Raw genomic sequence first — 26120 nt, forward strand, 5'->3', positions numbered from 1 at the left:
AAACTAAATAAGAAAAGGGAAAAGGAATAAAAGAGGGGCTAAAAAATGGGGTTTGTTGATGTTCTTTTTTAATTACATGGTGTGGCAATATAGAAAATCGGGGCCCTTGGCACAATAAATATGCCCCATTTACCCCTCCATTTAAACACTGTCTCACCGTGTCTTCATGAGAGCCTTGGAATTTTTCCATCAGCAACAGGCACGCATACTTTTCTCATGGCACCAAAGTACATGTTGTAATGGGAATCCAGATACCAGCTCAGACACATCACATGTTCTCATTGAGTAAAAGAAATACTAAGCAAAACACGATACCGCGGACCCCTCCTGGCTGTCCATAAGAAAACAGCTTCTTATCAAAGCAGAATATTTTCCCTGCTCTCTACATTCCTTTGAATGGGACAGGCCTTCAAGAATCCTTGGCTGGTTTGTTTTGACTGTGATAAACCTTGTGTATGCGTTTGTATGCTTCTGTTTTCTTACCCAAATCCAGTTGCGTTCTTTATGACGTCATAGATTTGCAATGAATCAGTGATTTACTTAGTTAAACATGCAGTACCACAACACTTATATCGACAGTAACATGTAACATTGTATTTAGGCATATTAAAACACATTTTTTTTGTCTTGCTTAGAATAACCAATATTTATATCTATTGGATCAATATAAAAATTGATCCTTTAATAGTCACAATGTTAGTTCAATGGATTGCCTTTTCAGTACGAGAAGTAAAGATAGTAAAAATGCATACAGCATACAACAAGTCACTGACAAGTAGTGAAAATGTATTTAAATGTACTATGTGATGGATTCTGCTTATCCATCATGACTCAGTGGTGATTCTGTTGTGTTACACTGTATCAAATCAGAGTCTTTATACGGAGCATCAGTCAACTCTTCCTTACCCTCAGATGTAAGAGGGAGTCTTATCCATCTTCAGTTATTTTCAAACTTACACTGCAGTCCTAAACTTTTCTAGATGTCAACCCATGGAGGTAGATGCCTCATGCATTTGGACTGGACATTAAAACAGTCTATAACCTGCCAACTCCATTGCATTATTGCACCGACTTAATATCTCAGGTAACACTGTTAATATCAAAGCCAGTGAGTGGCAGTTCTGTGCTGTGCACCCTGCATGCTCTACTCAGGTAACAATATTTTCTAAACCAAACTAAGCATTTCTAGTATTGAAGTGTGGCTGATGTGAATTACACCCTGTTCTGGACTATATTTGAGATGGGGCAACTTTGGACCTGACTCCAAAATTCATGTGTAAAAAAAATAAATCATCCTTAACAGTGTGTAAGCTCTGGTTCAAAGCCTTCATTTGTTTTTTACTAAGCACAAAGCCAATTTTAAGGTAAAATATTTACTTACAAATCTAATAAACGCTAGTCCTGATAGACTCTCCTAACATTTGTAATCAGCTTGCTGATAAATGGGATGCGTGGAGGTGATTTTAGATTTTAGCAAATGTGAAGAAGGTTTTGTGTTTATGTTTGTGTTGTTGTTTAGCGGTCAGTTAGCATTACATTGCACATGAATAGGTGGCCACAGGGGGTAGATGGCAACAAGCTAATCTGATGCTATGGCGAATCCTTAAAGACTCTAGTCCTTTAAAGCACATTGTTATCATCCTGATTGGGTTTAGCACTCAACCAGAAACCAATGCATTCCTTCCCATTGTGTTTCATTCACCAGAAAAGCTGGGGAGAAACAAAAGAGGCCGAGCATCACAATCTGGCCCTATTGTTGCTCATACAGTGACTGGCAGAGTCTGTTAGAAAGTTTTATTGACTGACTTAACACTTGGCTGTGAGGAATTTCGAGATTCAAATACTATTTATTTTTATTCGAGGGGCTTTCTCTGAGTGGGTGCCGATCCTCTGAATTGGGAGGAGAATCAGTAAGGGTCATTACTTCTGGTTCAAGAGGTCAAAGTTGAAATGACATCCAATGTGGTGATGAAGCAAGAGGAAAAACAAAGTGTTGCTAAGCAACGAACAAATGGTATTTAGGTTAAGATCAAGCTTTTTAGACGAGCTTTACAGGTGGTCTTGAAAGAAACTTCTGTCGTGCAAATCTGACAGAAGATTACTCAAGATGTTTGAAATTACAAGTCTGGACAGATGTGACTGGCTTTTCTTCTTAATCTATAGGGACATACGTTTTCTTCTTTGATGTATTCTGTGTCTTTTACCACTTGGACTTTTACCTCATCTTTTCTCAAGTTTGTAAATATGCTCTGAGCAGCTTACTTGCACAGGCGTGTTCTTGCGGGATTCCAAGGACTCTGTGTAAAGAAACAAAACGCTGATTTCTGCAATGCGTCGACTGATTTTGTCTCGCAGTATGAGTGAATCTGGACCTGTACAAAAGTAGGGGTCACGTTTGTCAGCAAGCACCCACATGCATATATGGATGCACGATGGCACAGCTTTTAAGGAGAAGATGACCTCTGGCTTCTGTAAGCACACAACCTGACCCTGCTACCTCAATATTCATCCTAGTTCTCAGCTGTTGCTTTCCTAGTTCTCTCTTACTCTCTGTTTTTTATTATTGTATGAAGCTGGCCCTTCCAGCAGCAACCCACAGGAAGTCATTCACTTCCTAATTTTCTGCACATCAAACAGGGGTCACCACGGAGACGCAGACCATAAATTCACCCCACCCCTCCCCTCCGATGTGGTGTGATAGTACAGCAACAGCTGCCTCTAATTGGGGCTGTAGGTTCAAACTGCTAACATATGACTTCCCTCCCATTCAGTAACACGCTGTCTGCCACTGCCAAGGCCGCAACACACAGACCAGATCACCGGCACAGAGAAGGATGAGGTTTCAGACTGAGGAAGACAGAGAGAGTAGAGATAGTACGGGAAGCTTGGTGTGGTTTTGGGATGGGCTCTGAAGTGGTCCAATGTTTCCCCATCCCACCGCAGAGACCCTCTGTTCAATGGGAGCTCACCCAGATTGAAAAAGAGAAAGAGAGGGGGATGAAGAGAGAAAGAGTGGCAGACTGTGATAACAAAGGCAACCACAGTATGGTTTTGTGATGGCTCCCTGGGCGAAAACCAATGAATAGTGCGATCTGGCTGGGCCACGTGTTGCGTGGTCACTAAAATATGGAGTGCTTCTATGTATCTTTTCATGTTTAAAAAAAACTAATTATTTTCTTTCTTCCCTCCAACTGCAGGTCTGGCTATAGGATCAGTTACCAAATAGGTTTCTTTTCTCTGCCAAATGACACTTTAATAGATGTATGGATAGATAGATGCTCAAACTGATGTTCATGTGTTAAAACCATTGAAACATAATGAGCTATTTGCAACACATGACCATGGGAGAGGTGTCAGAAGAGGAGTCTATAATCCAAAGGGCTCAAGAGGCTTTAGTACCTGCCACTGCAATGTAAATTGGACCCTCAGAAAGTGAACGAGTCGGCCTATTGTCTCTAATGGCCTCTTGTTAGAGATGCTGCCTGCAGTGTGAATTTGAGTTTGTATACCCGCTCCAGGGTACGTGCATATGCACTTCCTAGCTTCCCTTAAGTTTACTGCATTTAGCAGGAAACACAATTAGCCCAATCAAAGTGAAAGGAGGGGGTCGGGAGCGGAGGGAGGAGAGTACGTTTTATGAACATGGGTGGTGAAACAGCAGCATTGTGAAGGCAGAGGATATGAGGTGCTGGGCGGCAGCTTTTTGATGTAGAGGAGTCCTTAGCAGGCATCTGACTCTTGTTAAAGTGGACCGACGTACAATTAAAGATATATGGTCCGGGACAGCCGTGTGATTTGGATACATTAGAGGATGAGATTTTAAAGGGAGCTGTTTAAAGGATGGCCAGTAAATACTATTCAGCACTAATGTGTGCTCTGATGTATGCAGTGAATTAGGTATTGTTTAAGAGTGCCATTTTTAAAAGCATGTTAATGGAAGTCTATTAAAAAAAAGGATGTTAGGGGGATTAATTACAGGTCCACAAAATGTTGTGTGAGCAGATTCTCATTAGAGGAACAAAGCTACCAATCCAGTTTGTCTTTTATTCTGCCTGTCAGGTTTTCTTGTTTCTTTCCGCACTTCATTTGCTCAAGATACAAAACCTCATTGCTTAAATTCCATAGACATGTTCAGTGAAAGTGTCTCTTGAAACTAACAGGATGCCCTGTTAGTTTCAGGGAACACAACATTTTAGAGAATGGCTGCCTCATGGTGACATTAAGTCTGCGCCTTGTCTGAATCTAGGTTAGCAGATTGATATGAATTTTGTTTTAATATTTCTAAAAGTTACCTGAAAACAGAATCTAAAAACAAACAAACAAAAAACAACAACAACAAAAACCAAAAACATTTAAAGGGTAGAAATAAAATCAAAGTATTATACGCTGAACAAAGTCGTTCCAGGTTCCACTCCCGTTGGCTAAGAACAGAAACTGAGGCTAAAATCTTCAGATGCTCGCCAAAACTGGAGAGTAGAAGACTGGAAAAATGTTGCTCGGCTTGATGAGTCTCGATTTCTCCTTTGACATTTAGATGGTAGGGTCAGAATTTGGCTTAACATGAAACAACATGGTGTGAGGGATATCTTCTTGGCACAGTCCTTAGTATCAACAGAGTGAGAGATGTTTAAATGCCACAGACTACCTGAGTGCTGTTGCTGACCTTGTCTGTCCTTCTCTGGCCTGTTTCCAGCAGGACAATTCACCATGTTATAAAGCAATGACTTGACTGTACTCAAATGGCCTTCATAGTCGCCAGATCTCAATCCAAAAGAGCATCTCTGAGATGTCTTGGAATAGGAGATTCACATCATGGATGTGCAGCTGACAAATTTGCAGCAGCTGTGTGATGCTATCATGTTATTATGGACCAAGAATGTCTGAGGAATGTTTCCAGCACCTTGCTGAATCTGTGCCACAAAGAATTAAGGTACTTCTGAAGGTAAATGGGGCTCCAACCTGTAGTAGCAAAGTGTACCTAGCAGGGTGTCTAGTACAGCTTCAGTGTAGATGTCATGGCCTGTACAGTTTAGGCCATCTGCTAGACTGGAGGTGTGAGGATGAGAGTGGGTGCTGTTTGAGGTATAAAAAGGCAAGGGGACTAGCTATTTAAAAAGTTAGTGAATCAGGAAATTCCTCAAACACTCTTGGGGGAGGGGGTGGAGGGTGGCTTAAGCTGACCCTCTGTTTTCAGCGCTCTCATACCCCTATGTGGACTCAAAAGTGGGCTCACTGGATGTCCCTTAGTCAGCACAGGCAGGGGGTGCAGACAAAAGACCCATTCTGCCAACAAAAGGGGGCATTTAGACCGTCACATACCCTGGTGGCTCCAAGGGTGGGGATGTCGGGGGTGCTAGGGAAGCCAAGAGAGCAGAGATAGGAGAGTTTGAAACTTCAATGGAAAAAAGCTATGTATAGAAAAGGGTCAGTGCTGTCCAAAAGCTAAGCTTACCTATGGGCAGGGTCAAAGGTCAGGGAATAGATACACAGAGGAAGCCCTGTGGTAATGCTGATGGAAGCAGAGCCAAAGGGGGCTGAGCCTAATGACTTAAAGACTGTGTTCAAAAATGCAGCCTCTTTATTTGTTTCAATTATAAGATTACTTGGCACGGTCGGGCCAAAAACAGCAGGGTCATCTGGCTCATTTGGCAGCACACTTCTCCGGCCAATCAAATAAGCAGAAGTGCACAGCCCAGGTAGAATACAGTGTGAAGTGGGTGGTGTGACATTATGGTAATTACCTGAAACAGTTCCATTTAAACTGCTGTTCAGCATCTTTGTGTTAAAGACCTTTAAAGGCCCTTCTTAAGTTTTTACCCTGTTTATTTGTCAGTATGATGTAAATGATGAGGATGAGTATTTCCACCTTGGAAGTGTAGTGACATTTTAAAAAATTCTGGTTCAGACAGCTAGCATTTTAAACCAAACATCCCTGGGAATCAATCCTGTCAGCTTGCACTGTGATGCTAACATCTCAAACTGGCAATAATGTTTATAATCATCTATACTTTTCTGTTGTTGTCGGGATTGATATGTTGATTTCCATTTAGATACATGATCTTCTTATTGTTCTTCAGAATCAGAGTATTTAACTGTGTTTGAGTAAAGGTAGCTGCAGGCTACAGCCTTGTTGAGATAGCCATTTTGATTAGCAGAGTGGATTCGTGTAGACCGAAGGTTGTTTTTTCAGTTCACATCTACACATAAGCACAAACTCCACGAAAGCAGCGGAAGTTATACAGTGTTTCGAAATACGGCACTAATTTTAAAGAGTGACACCCTTTGATCGAGTGCTTGCCTAACATATAGTGTAAATATGCAAATTGTGCTAACCTGCAGCAACTTCAAAGATCGACTTCCATTTAGATAAAGCACACACAAGCTCAAGGGGAAAGTAAAAAAAAGGCACTTTCATCCCCATCGAATGGAGGACATTTTTTTCCTATCCTTATACAGCTCCCAGGTGCCCTGTGTGCCCTCCCTTCCTTTTCTTTGGCCCAAATCAAAGGCTGATACTCTAAACGCGATGAATGACATTGATCTTAATCTGTGAGGAGTAAGGGTAATTTCGATGGGTGTGTGTGTGCGAGTGGAACAGAGAGAAGGTCAGGGGGTCTGTGGAGAGGGGGAAGATGATCTCTGTGCTCCAGCAGGGCACAAAGCGAGGGCGCAAGCTACAGGAGCGCCCTCCCGTACAATGCGCCCTGAGGATCGTTAAGTGATTGTGTTACAGAGAACAGGTGAACTGCGTCTCTCTGCCTCGTCTTTTATATTTTCCTCTCTATTATGATTTACAGGGCTATTCTTCTCCCCCTGCTGCCCCACCATAACTTGTGCTGTTCTTTTGAAGGCAGGCCTGATCACTGCTATTGTACCTGGCCAGCTTTGAAGTGCCTAAGTCTTAAATGATGATGAGACAAGGAGAATGCTTTTCTCTAACAGCCAGGGTAAAAGAGGCTCTTGTTTCTGACAGGTGTCCTTTATAGAAGGGAGTGTGCTGGACTGGTGTTTTGTTGGGGATCGGGTTCCACCCTTCTCCATCACCTGCTAATTGAATAGCATTAGCTTGCCATCTGTGGAGATTTACTGGAAATGACCTCATTGTTGTGTTTAGATTACAGATTAGTCAATAATGAGGAAAGATGTGCATTGTAAATAAAGTCCACTGTTGTGGAATAATAAAACAAAATAATTTCCGGCTTGCTGGTGACAAATTCTGTTATTGTCATCTCAACATAATCATCAATCTGAGCTTTTGTAAACGGTTTTTACTGACCCAAACAAATGTCTTACTTTACATGATAACTCATAAAAATGTTGCTTTTCCCCAGGATTTGATTGGAGATTCACAGTTTAGGTCTTATTTACAAACTGACTTACAGTCAGTTTTGAACTCAGGTGTGACTCAAGCCATAATTCATACCATGTATAGGTAGTTATTTTAAAATACATAGATGTGGAAAAGGTCTAATCTCCAAGCAAAATCTAGGCATGTTACATTTTGCATTGTTCAGAAGGGAGAAAGCTTTTGAGACTGTAGAAGCTTTGTGATTATTGATGATCCATGTCTTATATATAATCCATAGTTCGGTCTTACTTCCACATCTAGTTCCCTTCAGCATTTATACACTCCCATGTTGCATGCTGGGCTTTGTTTTCCAAACTGTTATTAAGTACACTGATAACTACTTGTTAGCCACCCTTCAGTCTCCTCTCCTCAATGAGCTAATCTGCCAGTAAGTTATATTTTCTGTAGGGACCTCAGAGTATCTCCCAATATCCTATCAGATATCATCAAATTTGAATTGAGGTTTTTCACGTGACGTCATGCGCACATTGCTCATGAGTTGTCCGACATACTGGACTTGATACAAAAACTGTTTGCTAGGGAAAAATGTGTATTCCTCAATTCGTTGTCAGTGGCTCCTGGAAGTTGCTTTTATTTTTGAAGGGGAAATCTTTCCATTTCTGGTTTGTGCCGCACTTTTCACAGTTTCACTACAGTTCAGAGAGTAGACGGCCTGTGTTTGTAGATAAGTCTGTCACTTCCATCCATAGCAGTCAGTTGAGAAATACACATTTTTTCCTAGCAACAGGTGGTTGCCATGGGGTCACTGGCCAATCTGTAGGCCTGTGTGACTTTAGCAATAATGTTTCCAGTCGGTAAAACTGAATTTTGGCTGTAGGCCTATGTGACTGGAACCTTATTCCCTTGATCCATTGTCACTATGATAGTCCCAAAATGGCACATTTTTGGTCATGTGCCCACAAAATCTCAACACTAATTAACAAAACTTGATTATTATATTTTATCTATATCAAATTTAACGTATCATCATGTAGTCTAGCAACCACCTCTCTCTGAATCTGGTCATATCTAGCATTTGTGCACCCGTAACACCTTTTAAAAGCACGATATTATTTAAGTTTCACGACAGAAGTTCTAAGTTCATTGTGTCAGGTATAATCATTGACTTGACACTGCCCTCGCTGTGAACATTTATTACCTAATTTATGCTACTTTGCTGACAGTATGTGGTTTTACAGATCCTTCAAATACAAAGAGATAAAAGCTCAAGTGACATTGTTGATATAAATGAACTGCCAGAGAACAAGCACATAATCCCAAAAAATGCCAAGGACTTTTTCATGGTGCAAAGAGGTGATTATCGCATATTTAATTTTAAAACCAGTGCTATTTAGGAAATTGTTCCTTGTGAATCAGCTCAGTTGAATAAGATGTTCAAGGACAGAGTGTTTTTAAAAGCTTCTTTTAACTCATGAACACCGAAGGAAGTGTATGAAATCGGAAATATCAACCAGAATGGAACCCTGACAGACTTCATTCATGTGGAAACAAATTACATCAGCTGTTATCTCTTCATTAACTCCAGTCTAAACACTGCATCCTTGTTTGGTGTGTGTGTGTGTGTGTGTACTGATGTGTGAGTGACACTGCAAGAGTTGGAGTATGCATATCGGTTTGTGCATAGCAGTGCATGAAGGCACTCATATCTGTGTCTGTGCGTGTTTGTGTGTAACACCGTTTTGCATCGATGATTCCAAATCCAGCCTCAAGTGCACATTCAGATAGAGGCAAAACGCAGGCCGCCGCTGGGCACGGCCATCTGGGCCCGGCCCCGGGCGGGTATTCTCTGGAGTGGGGGGTGTTTGAGCTGTTGTGGGGGGTGGAGGTTTCACGATAGTATTACAGGATGGTTAGTGTGTGATTGGGAGGTAGAGTAGAATAAATATACCCCTCCTCCATTCCATCCTTCCGCCTCAAGCTTGCGGTATGATGGAGAGGGGGAGACTGAACACACAGCTGTCCTCAGCCATTATCAGTGATGGATGAAGCCAGAGCAGAGCATCAATGGCATGCTGCACACTCACTCGAATGCGTCAGTGTATTGGGCTGTGTATCTTATTTAACTTTGTGTGCACAAGAGAGATAGAGGAAGACTGGAAAGAGAAAAAGGAATTTGGATAACGTACTGGAAATATCTTGATGATGTAATTAATCACTCGTTTGTTGGAGATGGCAGAATGAGTGAAACAAATGAGGAAATATAAGCCTGATATACCTTTTGCAGTAAATCTTGTATTTTGAGTTGCTGAGGTGTTATCTCTCACCATGATATCCCCTTTTCATCAGCAGCAGGTGGTTGTAGCAATGTTTCCAGCACAAAAACTGGATTTTCCAGTGCTTTTATTCACTTTTTCACCACAGAGTTTTACAGTGGCAGATACATAATTGCAATATTAACCAATGACATTTGAGACAATGGAAAGCTGTGGTGTCCAAAAAGGAGGAAACTATTGTATATTTAAAATATTTGCAGACAGTTAGGAGGAAGACGTCAATTGTACAAATGCATATTCTTATTAAACTATGTGATCTTTTCAGCAACCAAGCTGGAAAACTGTTTTGCCCATTCAGGATTGATGAAATCAAATCAAAACATCTGAAAATAAAAGGATTAATAAGTGCCCCAACATAGATAAAAAGGACAGACTAGAATTAGGTCTCATCTAGCTTGCGTGCAATTGACCAACCAGCCTTGCAAGACAAGTGGAAATGGTTTTATATAACGCTTTTCTAGTCTTGCTGATGACTGAAAGAGCATGGCCAGTTGAGACTCACCTCACTCAATCTGATAACACTAATAAAGGAGCACTTTAAAGTGTCATTTTCGGCCGTAGATTTGTCCTTATACGTGCTTGTATTTATCAATGAACAGCTGTTTACCTGCCAGAAAACCTGAGAAAAACCCTGACTTCAGTATTTTTCTGAGTTCAAATCAATATCAAACAAGGACAGATTGGAGGACTTTGGAGAAATGTGTGTGGAGGAGTTGTAAAATAAGACATTTATTTGATGTATAATCCCAGATGGATGTTAAATGTTACCAATAGTGCAAACGTCCAGCAATGACCAATGCACTGGTGGATTGTATCTGAAGTGTCTCTTTGAGGGAGGGGGCATTAAATCAAATCCAATAATGTTCCCTGCTCCTGGTCCACCAATTAAAGTAATCAATGCCATGCCTGAGTTACCACAGCATCATAGTCTCAGGCTGTTCTGTAGACCTTCATTCCCATCAGCCCGGCTCGTGAATACTACTGCCTTACTCTTACGACCGTTAAAGCTCTCTCTGAATCTGATTCTTCTGTAATTAACCCCTGTGTGTAATCCTGAGAGCTTGCTGACAGATATCCAAAATGCTAACTCAATCCCCAACCAAGGTTTCCCTGATTAGATTAGCGCGCGCTGACTCATATTCGGACAATGCCGTCGTCTGACTCAACAGCTGTCAAACACAAGAGATGGGCATAAGCCGCCAATTAAATATGCTAATATATTTCATCCTCTTAGATAGGCGAATTATGTGTGTGAATAGGCTGGATTCAGGCTATTTGTCCTAATTTTCTTCAGTAATTAAAAGCTTTATTTCACCACTGTCAGGTTGTCAGTGCATACCTTTCAAGAACAGTAACAACTGCAGGAAGAAAGGGTGTAGCTGTGGAGTGAATTTGTTTTAACCAATTTAATAAGACGCGGTGATTTGCATCTGAGTTGAGTCTGCGCGCAGAAGCAGGCTGGTATTATTAAAATTGAGACTGGTGGTTCTATCTGAAGCTCACTGATCCATCGAAAAGAAGTGACAGCAAAGGCAGACAAGCCTGTAATGGACTGGTCATGGACCAAAGGCCCACCAGAGAATATCTTCTTACAAAGGCACAAAAGAGCTTGTAGAGAATGCATACAGAAGGAAAAATAGCTAAACTATCAAATTTTCACATGGTTCTTAATGGTCAGAGTGAATCACATAACATGATGTCTTACAAAAAGAGAGAGACCCATCTTTTATTTCCTTCAAAATTGACCATGACGCTTCAGTAGCAGTTGCTTTGTTTTACACACATCTATGATCTATTGTCTGAAATCCTTTTCACAGGTCCAGATTTGCCACCTACTGACCTCCTCATCTTTTTCTCTCCCCATGTTGTGCAGATGAACACTGGTCCAACTGATAATGATGGGGGATACTGAAAGACGAGTAACCCTGCCGTTTCCCTCTCTCTACGATTCATTAACCCGATTTCCACTGAGCGCTGTCCCACATGTGTCAGCGAGGCGCCTGCTGAGGATTCTGCTGACCCGGGCGGCCCCCGTCCTCTGCCCTGTCGCGCACCAGCTCGCCATCAAACCGACAGATAACTGTCGAGCAGCAAGGTCGGGCCTGAAGTGTTGATAGCCTCCATGCACATCCTATAGCCCCTTTCAGCTCCCAGATGTAGGATATCAAATCAATATTGCTTTATGTTAATTCAGGCAGTTATTTTAAAGTGAGCAAAGAAGGCATCAGCTAGTAAGATGCTGTTCTTTGTAAGAAGAATACAAGAAAACATCAGTTATCTAAGCTTGTAGCACAATACAAAAGGTCACGTGTGGCTTTCAAAGAACAGATCGCAGCAATCACATGTCATTGCAATTCACTATTAATATCTAAAAAAGGCATTCAGGACTTGAGTTGTTTTCATAGTAGTAGTAGCACTATAGTTTCTCTTATGTATTGCATTTCATGCTGCAGAGGTGATTAATTAGACTTTCCAAAAGCACTCGCATGCTTGCTAAAGTAGAGAAAATAAACTCTTCATGCCTTACATGTGTGAAACAGAGGGAAAAGAAAGAATAAATGAAATTCAAAGTGGTAGACTTTTAGATTCAGTAGTATCAAAAGCAAGTGCTACACTCTCGTGCTGCTTTACACAAGCTTTAATATAACTACCCTTGTTTGAACTTAGGTTTTTTTTGAGAGCAAGAACAAATCCAAGTTTAATGTCTGTATTGTTTCCTTGTTGGCGGTGTGGGGGCAGGCTCTTGCTGAAAAGGCAAAACACTCCTAAACCACTCGCACTCCATCCCAGTACATCCTGTTTTCACCCCCAGTCCAGGCCTTGTGCACAATCAGTCAACAGCACTTGTTTCCAAAACAATTCTGGTTTATCCAGATGTTCCCTTTGCAGACTTCAGTGACTTTTTAATTAGGTAAGGTGTCTTCCCCTGACTCTTTTATATATCAAGTGTGTCCACAGGGCATTAGCATACTCCAACCATACAGAGGTTTGATCTTTCTTTTCTTACCCAATGTACTTATCATTTTTATGACAAGTACATGTATGTTATTCACAATGTCTTGATTTCAAAAGTTGATTTGATTGGCTAGTGGCACCACTGGTGCTCGGTAAGCTGAATTTATCAACTCTCCAGTGCAAGCAGTTCAGTTTGACAATGCTATTCAACATGAATAGGAATCTTAAAGCATTAAAAATATTTGTCTAATATGTTCATTAAGAGTCTAAATACGGACTATATTAGTCTCTGTTGGTTTGTCCACTAATTGGAGTTTCTGATAAAGCACTTCACGTTTAGCACCCATTTTTGCTGTACTGATCGTGCGCTTTTGCCACAGTTTTGAAGTAGCTGCCAAACCTTGCCCCAGTCAAACACATACTCATTGATTAGCAGCAAAGCCCACAAGGGAGTCTGGGAGGCTTAATCGATATGTTTCTCACTGAGTTTTACCTTAGTACCAGAGAGTTTCCCGGCCAGCCATCTATTAAGCATGTGTTGGTGCATGCAGAGGATGGTTTAGTTTACTCTAATTTGTTTTACAGGCAGAGGGTGTTTATTGGACCAGAAAACCATTTGTTATCTGTTTCCTCTGGAGGAACAGTCATGAATCAATCTCACTTCAAATGTACAAACACAGAAGCGCCCCGGTGATTACCCCAAATAAACACACGCACAATGGGATAAGTGTACACACACGTATGCACAGAACAACATGGGGAGTGCGCAAATGCACACAGCATTCCTATGGAAAGATATACATGGAGAAAAACATTCTTTGAAAGTCTTGTAATTAGTATAACACATGGGATATCTTGTGTTTTTGTTTCCGCTGTATATATTCACAGTAGTTGCATTAGGTGGCTTATTTATACTAAACACAGCACACTTTATGTTTCATCTTGTGCCCCACCCATATGTAAAAGGATTTGTATAACAATGATGAAATGCCGGTGCTGGTGCCTCTTATAAATCAAGCAGTAAAACAACGGTTACACACAGCAGGCTAGTAGTAACATGGAGCTCAAAGGTCAGTAGTTAATTCCTTTACAATTACTCGTTGCAACACAGTTACACTGAAGACAAAACAACAAACACAAGTTGTGTTTAAGTGTTCTGCATACAAGTGTCTGTGACAAATGAAAGAAGGTCTTTACTTGTCCAGAGATCGTGTGTATAGATTGTGGTATAGATTCAAGAAGTTCCTGGAAGCATTCCTCAGAGATTTTGGTCCATCCAAGTACTCTACTGGGTTGAGGTCTCACGACTGTGAAGGTAATTTGAATACAAAGAACTCGTTGACATGTTTAAGACCATTCGAATGTCACTGCAAAAACTAAGATTCATCAGACCATTTTTCCAATTCTCTGTTATCCAACTTTGGTGAGCCTATGTGGACTGTAGCCTCAGTTTCCTTTTCTAAGCTGACAGGAGTAGCACTCAGTGTGGTCTTCTGCTGCTCCAGCCCATGTGACTCAAAATTCGTCATTGTGCTTAGTCAGAGATATTCTTCAGGATAACTTGGTTGTTGTTTGCCCAATATGGTTACTGCCGGCTAGAAATTACAGGGAAACAAGTGGGTGGATCTCTGATTAATTTTTAAGCCCCGTTTACTATTGCCAGTGTCACTCAGTAGAAATCAGACCACTCATTCTCTTCACCCCCACCGGGTCAAAAGACACTCTCCTTTTTCACCTTTGCCTCCCCTGACAGGTTTTTAATTCTCAGCTACCCCTGGTTAAGAAAACACAATCTACACATCGACTGGTCAGGACACAAGGTTACAAGCTGGAGTCTATTCTGCCTCACAAACTGCCTTTCTTCAGCTCTGTTCTCAGGAACATCAGAAGCATCTCCTGCTGTACCTTCACCGCCAGATCTCACCTCAGTTCCCAAGGAATATCATGACCTCCAGGAGGTCTTCAGTAAGGATAAGGCATTGTCCCTTCCTCCCTACAGAGCGGAGGAAAGATGCAGTTTGCATGTTCTCCCCATGTTTGTGTGGGTTCTCTCCAGGTACTACAGCTTCCTCCCACAGTCCAAAGACATGCAGTTAATGGGGATAGGTTTATCGGAAACTCTAAACTGCCCATAGGTGTGAATGTGAGTGCGAATGGTTGTCTGTGTCTATGTGTTAGCCCTTCAACAGACTGGCGACCCTGAAAAAGAATAAGTGGCAGAGAATGGATGGATGAATGCTAAGAAAGATAAGACACTCCGTCCGTGTATTGACAATAAAGGTTTGAATGAGATCACAATTAAAAACAAATACCCTCTGCAGAAAAACCGACTCTGCAACGATTTAAGCCTGAAGTGAAAGGCCCACTCCCACATCACAAAAACACCTTCAGTGGTTCCTCTGTTTCACTAACTTCTACCATCTCTTCATTCAGAATTACAGCCAGGTAGCAACATCACTCACTCATTTCACTTCCACCTAGATCCCATTTATCTGGTCTCTTGATACCGAAGCAGGCTTCATTAAATTAAACTTGTTCAGTTCTGCACTCCTTTTGATTCACCCCATACCACAAAACCATTCATAGTTGAAGTAGACGCTTAAGATTCAGGAGCTGGGGCAATCCTCCCCCAACATTCAGGGCCCCAAGCCAAGCTACAGCCTTGTGCCTTCTTCTTACCTCCCTCCAGCTAAGAGAAATTATGATGTGGGTGACGAAGAACTGTTGGAGCCCAGGCTCCAGAAATGTCAAGCCCAATGCCTTGTCCTGCCAGTTCGTCACCAACACCGACCCACCTGAGACTGCCACATTCCTTCCTGCCACCTGCAAGGTGCCTTTCGACTCCTAGGACGTCGAAGATACCATCCGTGAGGCCCTTTAAGATGAGCCGGACATAGGTACCAGCCCACTATGTCCCGACTACAGCACGTTCATCCATTGGGCTCACACCTCTAAATTCGCCACCCTGGAGTAGGTAGGACAATTTCATTAATCAAAAGTCACTTTTGGTGGGAAACTGTGGAAAGAAGTGCCAAAGGCTATGTAGCTGCCTGCACCATCTGTGCACTCAATGACCACCAGGTTTGCTACAACAAGTAACAACCCCCGTGGACCTTGGTCTCATATCGCTTTAGATTTTGTTGCCAGGCTGCCTGTTTCCTCCGCAAACTCCGTAATTCTTTCTTTTATTGATAGGTTTTCCAAGTCAGCCCATTTTATTGCCCTAGACAAACTCCCTTCTGCCTCCGAAACCGCCAAACTCCTAATTGATCATGTATTCAGGCACCACGGCATCCCTACGGCAATTGTCCTCAATCCACTTCACAGGTCTGGAAGACCTTCTGTACTGCTCTTTGAGCCAAGGTCAGCCCCAGCTCTGGATATCACCCACAGTCCAATGGACAGACCAAGAGGCTCAGCCAAGTGTTGGAATCAGCCCTCCACTGTGTCACCACACAAAACCCGGTAATTTGGTCTTTGAATCTTCCTTGGTTAGAGTATGCACAAATTGACTTAACTCATCTAGAGCCTTTTGAAGCCTCTCTAGGTTATCAGTCATCCCTGTTTCATGAGAATGATGTTGATCTTGCACTCCTTCAGTTTATCACCACTTGCAACGATGTCCACACTTTGCACTCCGACTCGTAGACAGCACCGCTACACAGATGAGAACTAAGAACACCCGCTCCAAACTACACTCCAGGCCAAAAGGTATGACTCGCTGCTAGGGACATTCCCCTCAGGCCATTCACCCACAAGATCACCCCAAGCTACACTGGACCCTGTGAAGGTGAGCCCGTCATCAGTCCTACAGCAGATAAACTTAAACTCTGTGCATTGTGCATACATCCCACGTTCCATGTTTCACAAGTCAATCCCGTGCACTCTAGTCCTCTGCCCCCGCCACATACTCTTGTCTTGTATTTGCTTCTCTGTGTTAATAATAAAGCTTGTGAAAACCTTAACACTGTTCCATTTGTGTCTGCACTTGGGTCCACTCCCACATAATGGCCTCCGAGCCCTCTTGACACCAGTAGCTTAATATTCTTTTAAACTTTTAGAAGTTCAGCAGCTGACAGCAAGTTCAGGCTGGTTTGTGGCATTCTTGTGGCTTTAACTGTTAGATGTCATGTTGCATAGAAGCTGAGGCAGTTGGCACAGCTGGCTAATTGTCTGTGGCTCATAACAATGACTTGAAAGAAATATGTAACTTATGTAAGAGGAAAGCACTTAAATGATCAATACCCCCTAAACAGTTACATTCAAGATCAATATAGTGTAAGGATTTGCCAGGGGAATGGATTAATGGAGGAAGTGTATAAATGTCTGCGTAGATACATTACTGAATATATGTGCATTGGATGACTGTTGAAACAAAATTTACTGTCCCAGAGCTGTTCGCGTAATTACTGATGTGGTAAGGCTTTTCCTCTTTGTTTTCTTTCTATTGTTACCATTCTCTCTCTTCCCATCTTGTCTTAATCATTACCTTTTCTTACTTTTTATTGCTCTTTCTTTTTCAGTCTTTCTTAACTGCCCTTCTTCACTTTTGCTTTCTTGTTGTAGGTGCTGTGTTGTGCAGCCAAGGCCGTTTCTTCCTCAGAACGCACTCTTGAAAGGCTATTCATGTATTCTTCAATGACACCCTATTACATTTGTGTGAGAGGCTGTGTGTGTGAGTGTGTGTGTGTGTGTGTGAGAGAGAGAGGGAGTTGCAGAAAGAAAAATAAAGAGAGAGAAAGGTATTCCAGGGGGCCATGCTACAGTGCCATCTGTATGCAAATCTCCTCAGACTTTGGTAAACTTTGATCAAACACTCAGGCCTTCTTTTCTCTTGCTGTACTCCCTCCCTCTCTCCCTCCCTCCCTCTCTTGCTTAGCTGTCCACTATGTGTTCTGCAATTACTGTAGCTCCACAGCTCTTTGTCACGGCTGCATATTACTCAGCTAGGGCAATGAGTTCCCTGGAGGAACTGCCTCCACCACGCGCACACATCCACGTTTTCTGCCCCAATACCCCCCGATACCCTCCTTGTTTCAGGCTGTACCTACAACAAGCCCAACACACACCATTTCTGAGCACCTGCGACCGTGCTGGACTCCATAACAGATGGTGACACCCCTTCACCCCCATCCCCTGCCCCTTACACGCATGCACAACACACACAGATAAAGGGGCTCTCGCCATACGGAGCTTATTGTGGCACATGTGTGATGGGCATGCCATTGCGCAGAGCGTGCCCACATTTCATGCACACAAACACACTTGTGTATGGATACATACAGACGCTATTGTATTCCTACATATAGGAAGGTTAATATGTTGAATACAGATCCGGTGTCCAACAGCACAATGGAAATGTTGTGGCTAGTCTTAATGGCGGGGGTAATGAAGATCTCAAAGTAGATGACACAAACCCGCAACATGCCACACTATCTCCTGTGTAGCTTTAATGCACATCCGTCAGTGGGGTGTAAGCCCATTAGAGTTGCATCATGTGTGTGTGTGCGTGTGTGTGCGTGTGTCTCTGTGTCTGAGCAGTTCAGGCCAGGCAGTCAGCGGGCAGAGAGATAATGGATATTAATCAGGGAAAAGCCATGGCCATATGTCTGTTTAACGCAGAAGATGGCTACTCCCTTCTAAAGCAATTAGCCTCATTTTAGAGAGCAGATAGCTTAGCTGGGAGCGTGAATGGCTGTCTGTCCCTCTGTGTTAGCCGTGTCATGGACTGGTGACATGTCAAGGGTGTACCCTTATTCTCGCCCAATGTCAGCAGTAATGTCCACCCCACTAATGTCAGGTTGGATAAATTGTTCAGGGAAAAGGTTGCTAAATTGCAACTGGAACATGTGAGATTCAAGAAGAAGCATGTAAAACAATGCATGAGCATATCCGAGCCAGTCAGGTTTACCTATATTGGCAGGGGGTTTGGCGCTGAACACTATGAGGTGAAATTAAAGTTAATCTTACCATCTGAACCAAACAACCTCTATCTGCTGTGATATGTTGTTTTTCTTTTTACCCCCATTTATTTTTCTGTGTTATTGTCCATGAACTTGTTTTTATCCTATAACCAGGCAGGATAAGTCATTAGGCAGATGGTAAGGGGAAGTCCCATGAGAGGACACACACATGCACGCACACACAGGGACTCCTGTCCCGTACGCACACATGTACAGTTAGTATGCACAAAGACACCAGACCCCTGTTATGTAATCCACCAATGCCACTCCCCCACTGAGAAGCTCAGTGTTGTACTGTCTCAACTCCCAAACAAAGTCATCGGTCTTCATATACCCCTGTCTCTCACATAGGCCTCATACCTTAGGATCATTTTGGTTCTGCAAGTAGCTGAATGACAATTGTGCTTCTGAAAAATTAAACGCTGGAGTGTTTGTTCTAGAAAGGAAGTAATATATCACTTTTGGTGAAAGAGAAACAATCATTGATCATGTTGTCCTATCTATCTTTTTAAAGGGATTACTGCAATTCATCAGCAGTGTGTATTTTATGTTGTATTAGTGCCCTTCTCTCTTTCTCTCTCTTTCTTATACCCTCTGTGAACACACTGCTGTGCTAAATGGCTATACAGACCGTGGCAACAGATTTCTCTTTCAGCCATCTCCAGAGAGCGCTTGAACAGACTCGTGAAAGGCGCATATTTGGGCTAAGGCCCAACACAGGATGCACAGAGGGAAGGAGGAGAGAGAAAAAGGGGAAGAGGAGGTGGGGAGGGGCAAAGCCATGTGGCCTATGTTGGTAAACAGTATCCAGCCTTGTCCTGGCATCGTGGCAGGCAGCGCACAACACCGGAGATATCAGGCGCCGGGGCCACACACAGACCGCAACAAAAGGTAGACACACATTTGCATTCATACACACACACTCGGGCAGAAATACACAGACTACTAACAGACAAATAAAAGCCTCACTCTCGTGTCTGCCACTCAGCAGCTGCTCCAGTTTCCATAGCAACAGCCTGAACAATGTAGTAGGAAGAGCTGCGCTGGCGAGAGAGGAAAATAGAGAGGTGTGTGTGTCTGTGTGTGTGTGTGAACTGAAGTGAGTGAGTGTGTAGGTGTGTGTGTGGGTGGGTGTGAGAGGCTATGCAGGGGGAGGTAGCTGCAGGGTGCGGAGACAGAGAGCATTCAGAAGACACTCGCTTTCTTTGTCAGGATGAGTCTTTGAGAGCAGCACAACAAATACAGAAATGTGGAGGCAAACAGGGAAGTAAACAGATTGAGGCAGATATGAAAGGGTGACAGGGTTAGAAAAAAAAATCCACAAAGGCAAAGATGAAGATTTTATGATATCTATTTATTTTTCAAAATGAGGTATTTCAAAGTGCTATGAGTTGCAGCACTAAATGTACATTTTAAATTGAAAAAAAAAACAAACACAAAAAACACAAAAAAACAAACATCTTATATCTGTTTACCCAGTTCTATGCACCCGATAGCAAATATAAACAAAAAAAAAAGGAAGAAAGAAAAAAAAAGGCCAGGTACATGAGGATAGAACACATTTGCTGTACAAAAGAATTATTTGAGATAGAAGAAAAAATGACGAGATAAAGTGATATCTACCAGGAACTCATTTTCATACGAAAATATAAGTATCAAATTTAGTATGTATCAGGTTCACACTAAAAGCATAAAGGTGTGTTGAATTAGTAATATAATACAATACAAAGAAAGGGAAGAGAAAAAAAACAATATATTGTTATATTACAAAGTTTCATGACTCTCAAAATTGAGGCCTTACAGTACTTTTAAAGGTATATAAACTTCCAGTCTAAATGTTGGCAGCTTTCTGACATGTATATATATATAAAAAAGAACAAGGACAAACTGTATTACAAAACAAGGCAGATCTGAGTGTATTTTGTCTGTACACTATTGTTATATACAAAAGTGTCGGCTAGCAAGGTGCGCAGTTATACATCCACTGACTTGGTTTGAGCACCAGTGTGAGAAGAGTGAGGGAAAGAGGACCTGTAGTGGCATTGTTTATGTGACGCCTCAGTCATCAGTCTTTTCAGTTTTGCAGTGGTGAAGGCAAAGTAAGTGTGCACTTCTTCTTGTACATGAACTCTCCAAGCAAAGTGCCCTCCAACACCCGTCCCTGTGGGAATAACTAGATTCCAGGCTGGTGTCACAGTGAGTACAAAAAAAGTACAAATAGAAATTATATATTTCAAAAAACAGAAGAAGGGAAGACTAAAAAAAGTGTGTCCTCTCTCCTTCCTCATGCTTTTTTGTTTTTCGTGTGTGTGTGTGTGTGTGCGTGCATTTTTAATCTTTCTTTAATGTGACTGGATTGAAAAAGTAAACCCTAAACATTCTTAACGTCAACAAATGTGCAAAAAAAGTGGCGGCAGTGAAAGTCCGAGCATCCCCCCGCCCCCGGCACCCCGCCCCTCCAAGGTGTGTGTTGACATCTGAAGATAAACATCCTCTGAGATGTTGTGTTGGTGTGTGCACGTGTGCAACAGATATGGAGGCCTCTGCGTGCATCTTCTTGTGTATCAGACTTGAGTTGATGCAGAGGGGTGGGGGTGGGGGGGTCGTCCAGGGTATATTGTGAGTGTTTGTGTTGTAGCAGTTGTCTGTTAGCGAGTCCTTGCCTGCTCCAGCCGGCGCATCAGCTGTTGCCTCCGGACGTGGAGCCTTTCTTTCTCCTGCTGGAGCCTCATCTCTTCCGTCTCTAGCGAGTTCACATATTCGGTGGCCTTCTTAAGGATGAGCACCTTCGCCGCCTTCTCGTTGTGCGCCAGCTCCGGCACGTGGTCGCGCAGCGTCAGGAAGCTGGATCGCAGGTCATTGCGGCGCTGGCGCTCCAGGATGTTGTGGTTGCGTCGGCGCTCGCTGTCCTCTGAGTCGGAGCTGCCTCTCGGGCTGCTGTCCCCGCTGGAGCTGCGCTTGCTGCGCACCCCTGATGTGCTGGTGACTGAGCTGCAGGATGAGGAGGAAGATGAGGAGGATGAAGAGATGGTTCTGGAAGGAAGGCGCGGGGCATCGGACACCTTTTGCTTCTTTGGAGGCGGGGTTGGGTCATCGTCTGAAGCATAGGGTGAGGGGGCTGCGTAGTTATGTTGCTGCTGGTGGACTGAACTTCTCTTCAAGATGAGCTCCTGAGGAGCCCGGCTGACGAATCGACTCACCACACCGGATCCGGACCCTGAGACAATTCCTTTTGCATCTTGACTTTTGGGGTGTACAGAGATGGTGACAGTGCCTGACGCCATGGGTGATGCCTTGGTGATTGTAGAGCGCCTCTTCTCTACTGTGACTACATCAATCTCCTCCTCTTCTTCTTCTTCTTCCTCCTCCTCTTCTTCTTCGTCATCTTCCTCTTCTTCTTCTTCCTCTTCCTCTTCGTCATCTTCGTCTTCCTCTTCTGAGAAAAGAAAACAACGTGAGTGATTAATTGCTCTGACACAGCACTATTCCCTTTATGTGTGCCAGCAAGTGGCAGGTATACATGTGAGCGAGATCAAGGTGTAGGAGAAAGAATGTTGCTCAATTCTGTTTGCACAAGCAGAAACCTCTTAATGCTTAGTGTCAGTCATTTGGTAACTAATCTATTCTGCAGGAATTGACACGTTCAGTGTCAGCGCTGAGCAGACAGGTTGGATTTCTGCATTTCAGTCTCCCTCCCTTATTCAAAACTTTCTTAATCTTCTCTGGGGATGAGACAGCTTTAGTCTGGTGCTTTCAGTCTATTGGTGCACCTCCACTCACACTGAAAGTGTGCCAGTAGAATCAGACGCATTAAGAACTTAGGTTTAACTCTGACCTCTGAAGTTAAAAATCTCATTTCCACCTGAGCTCTTGATCTTAATACATGTGCTAATGTTGAGCTGAGCAGGTGACCCTTATCATCCGCGGGTGCTTTTGGGGTTGACAAGGAGTGACCAACCACGAAGCAGAGTGTGAGGCCCCGTTAAAATGCCTTTGTGATAACGGCTCCCATTATCAGCTCAGGAGCATCTGAGGAGTGTGGCATTTTACAGCTTATGGTAACCCACTTCAGACACTACTGCACCAGAATGTCTGAACACACATGCTGCACACACACACACACACACACACACACACACACACACACACACACACAGTTTATTCCTGTCATCACAACAAAGCTGGCCACAGCTGGCTGGATGAGGGGGTGTCGCTGATTTTGCCACATGTGTGGCTGGGATTTAGCTCTTGTTGTTTGAAATTCAGAATGGAACAGCTCTTTAATTGACGTGGAATGAATATAAAGAGAAGAAAGTCTCAAAATTCATGTCTGAGGAGATATTAGTTTCAATTTGTAAACAGGAAAATGAAGAGGAGCAGTCCTTCACCATGCTTTTCCTGCGAACAGCTTCTGTTTTTTGTTTGTTTGTTTTTTAAATGGGGGTCCTCACAGTTTATCATTTAGGGTCAGTTTCCCCTTAATGTAAAAGTGCAGAAGGCGTGCTGCACAACGAAGAATGGGTCGCTTCAAACGCCAGAAGCGCATCGGGGCGGCAGTGTGCGCTGGACGGTGGGGCGGCAGGCGATCGGATCACCACCCTTTAAGCCCCAGACCTGGAGGGGCGCCAGGGAGACAGCTGTCGAGATGGAGCGCTTGTTCAAAGCTGTCACCCCCCCTCCCACACACACACGCACACACACGCCTAAAAGAAGCTCTCCTCCGTCCTCTTTTCTTCGCTGTGGAGGAGGTGTTTGGCAAGGTTGGCTGAGTCTATCCTCTGTGCCAAGCTGGGGGGCTTTGTACTACAGTTCCACAACGAAAACACGCTGATAAGGGCTGGTGTTTGTTTAGGGAACTTATAAAAGACCGGTGATGGAAGTCTTAGTTTTTAAGTACACATAACATTCATTACCCAATCTAAACACATCTAACATTATGATCCTGACACAAATCCAGTATTTCCGTTTTAGACATTATTTCTTGTTTTCTCTTTCTGAGTATTAATTTTAGATATCCCCACATCTCGGGCGGCAGTTGGCTCAGACTGTCTGTCTCAGACTGTGGAGTAAGTGTCAGTTTGTCACCCACTGTGCGCAAATTGTCCCTCAATTCATGCGTAATGAAAGCGTTCACGGTACCGTGAACCTGACACTTTATCAGCTCATCGCATTATTAAACACCTTTTCATCTCCTCCCACAACCTGGTCTGACTGTGAGTGTGTGTGTGATGTCTTTTTGTTTGGCTCAGATGCCAGCTGAGTTCAGTAAGTCACAGAATTCCCCATTTTACCGCCATCTGCCGGATGGAGACCTTGTTGATTACATAAACCTCGTTCACTGTGTCACTACTCCACTGCGCGATCATGTGCGCGTGTCTGTGTGTGTGTGTTATATCTAACGAGGTAATCCGATTCTAGACCAGTCATATGAACAAGCTGCACTCACTCCGATTTGTTAGGGTAGGGGCTTACAACAAAAACAACAGCAACAACAACAACCAATACAATAATAATAATAATAATAATAATAATAATAATAATAATGTCCTCAAATCCTTACCGGAGTCACTAGGCGCGCTCCCGTGGACCGTGGATGTAATAATGGTCCCAGATGAGTCCCTGGTGCTGTTTTTCTTGTTGATCGGGAAGGGGAACACTACTGTGGGGTCCACACACTCTGACATCGAGTTGCGGCTCACCACCTCCTGCGCCTTGACGCACACGCTCCTGCTGCCTGCGGTCGCCGTGGAAATAGCTTTGCCGAGTTTCTCCGTAACCACCCGTTCCAGCTTTTCCCTGGCAGAAAAGCCACTCCACATACAGTCCTGGATGATGATACTATTGGGATTAGAATCCAAAGCGGAGCCGAACAGATCGTCGGATGCTCCCCATATATCGTCCCCAGGCAGGAGCAGCAGCTCGGATGCCCAGTCCAGTGGGTCCCCTAACCCGAAGCCAAGGGGGTCTGCTTCCGGCGAGGCAGTTGCCGGCTCTCCGGTAGCGCGGCGCGGCTTGGAGAGAGGGGCGGAGTGGGCAGCAACTCGAATTTCTTCCAGATGTCCTCCCCCGGTGGCGCAGAGTCGGGACCGCAGAAGTAGAAGTCCTCATCCGGATAGAAACACGGTTGTAAGGAGTCAAACTCCAAATCGGAGTTTTTACTTATGATCGCCGGCATTCTATCCCACAATCGAAAAACCTGTGAAGAGACAAAAGATGATTTAGTCCTCAGTGAAAGAGCGTCTCGTCACATTCCTTCTCTCCTCTATCACACCTGAAAACGGCGCTGTAGAAAGAGCATGAGCCAAAGCCCACACACAGACCCAGTCTGCTTGACTGAATTCCGCACTAACTCTTCTGTGGGGTTTAAAAGCCACAAAAATCTCAGAGGAGAATGTGCGTAAATGTGACCATGACGCACAGGCGGTGCAAAATGACTTTTTGACGCACGATTCACTAAAGACCCCCCAAGAAAAAAGATTAAGAAACAAAAAGCATGCTTACCAAAAAATAAATAAATCAAATGACAACAATGAAATCGAGCAGACACTATGTTTTGCCTGAAATGGGAGAGAATAATAACACTTGTACGTTAAGCTGCTGAAGTGTGAAGACGCTCACCTTGTCCTGGCTTGGGATGATGTACGAATTAAAAATTTCTCGTATCTCGCAGTCAGTAATACAGAGACCAGAATGTGAGCAGTCATCTACTTTGGGAGCAAACACAGTCCTCTGACACACTTTCTGGATGGCCACAGAGTGTTATACACTCAGTAATGCGCTAGGAAGCTCCTCCCTCTCAAAGCGAGGGTCGGGCTTTCGTTTTGATGGACGCGGGAGACAGGAGCTTTCTTTCAAGGTGAATGGAGAAAACAGCCTAAACATCGTGAGCAGGAACGAAAGCCGGGGGGTGGGGGTAAAAAGGAAGAAGGGAAAAGGATGCAAAAGAAAAGTGTAAATGAGAGAATATTCTCATCATGCATTATTGATACACTCAGGCAAACTGTCTTATCTGTTCAATGGGGTGTCATACGAAACTGAAGCAGAAGCAAGACAAAGTGCAAGCTGGTGTTAGTGAGCTCTACCCCAAGTGTTTTATGTCTGTTTATAATTAATTAATTGATTATTAATTGAGTTTATGAGTTGAGAAAACAAACAAAAAACAACAAAAAATAAGAAACATTTTGGGATGAAAGTAACAAAAACCAACGTAACACATTAATCTTTCATGAAACGCATGTTAGAACAGGGTAAGACTCAGCTTTATAAATGCAATCCATGTGTTTATGTATTTGTTTAGGTTGTTATGAACACGTGTCAGTAATTCAAAATTATGTTAAGAGATGTTTTCCTACACAGCAAACCCTCCTGGCCCTGTAGCTGTCCTGTAGAGCTCTAAATGTCATCTTCTCTTTTGTCTGTGGACCACCAGCATCTCAGGATGAAAGACAAAGTAGGGCTCACTGCGCCCTCACACGGACACACCCCAAAACAACAGTGGAAACGCGCTCTAACACGACCGAGCGAGCAAGACAAAGACATAAAAACACCAGATCGGGGTTT

General features: G+C 43.3%; 1 protein-coding gene across 1 annotated transcript; it reads right to left on the bottom strand.

Moving 5' to 3' along the window:
- Positions 1-19895: 19895 nt before the first annotated feature.
- mycn (MYCN proto-oncogene, bHLH transcription factor) lies at positions 19896-25332 on the bottom strand. Its single transcript, XM_019346286.2, is given in 4 exon segments — positions 19896-21996; positions 24121-24555; positions 24558-24756; positions 25179-25332. Coding segments are annotated over 3 exon segments (1401 nt in total). The 5' UTR covers positions 24736-24756; positions 25179-25332; the 3' UTR covers positions 19896-21208.
- Between the last annotated feature and the right edge of the window lie 788 nt (positions 25333-26120).

The sequence above is a fragment of the Oreochromis niloticus genome, linkage group LG15 (genome assembly GCF_001858045.2).
Source record: "Oreochromis niloticus isolate F11D_XX linkage group LG15, O_niloticus_UMD_NMBU, whole genome shotgun sequence".
In the NCBI taxonomy this organism is placed as follows: Eukaryota; Metazoa; Chordata; class Actinopteri; order Cichliformes; family Cichlidae; genus Oreochromis; species Oreochromis niloticus.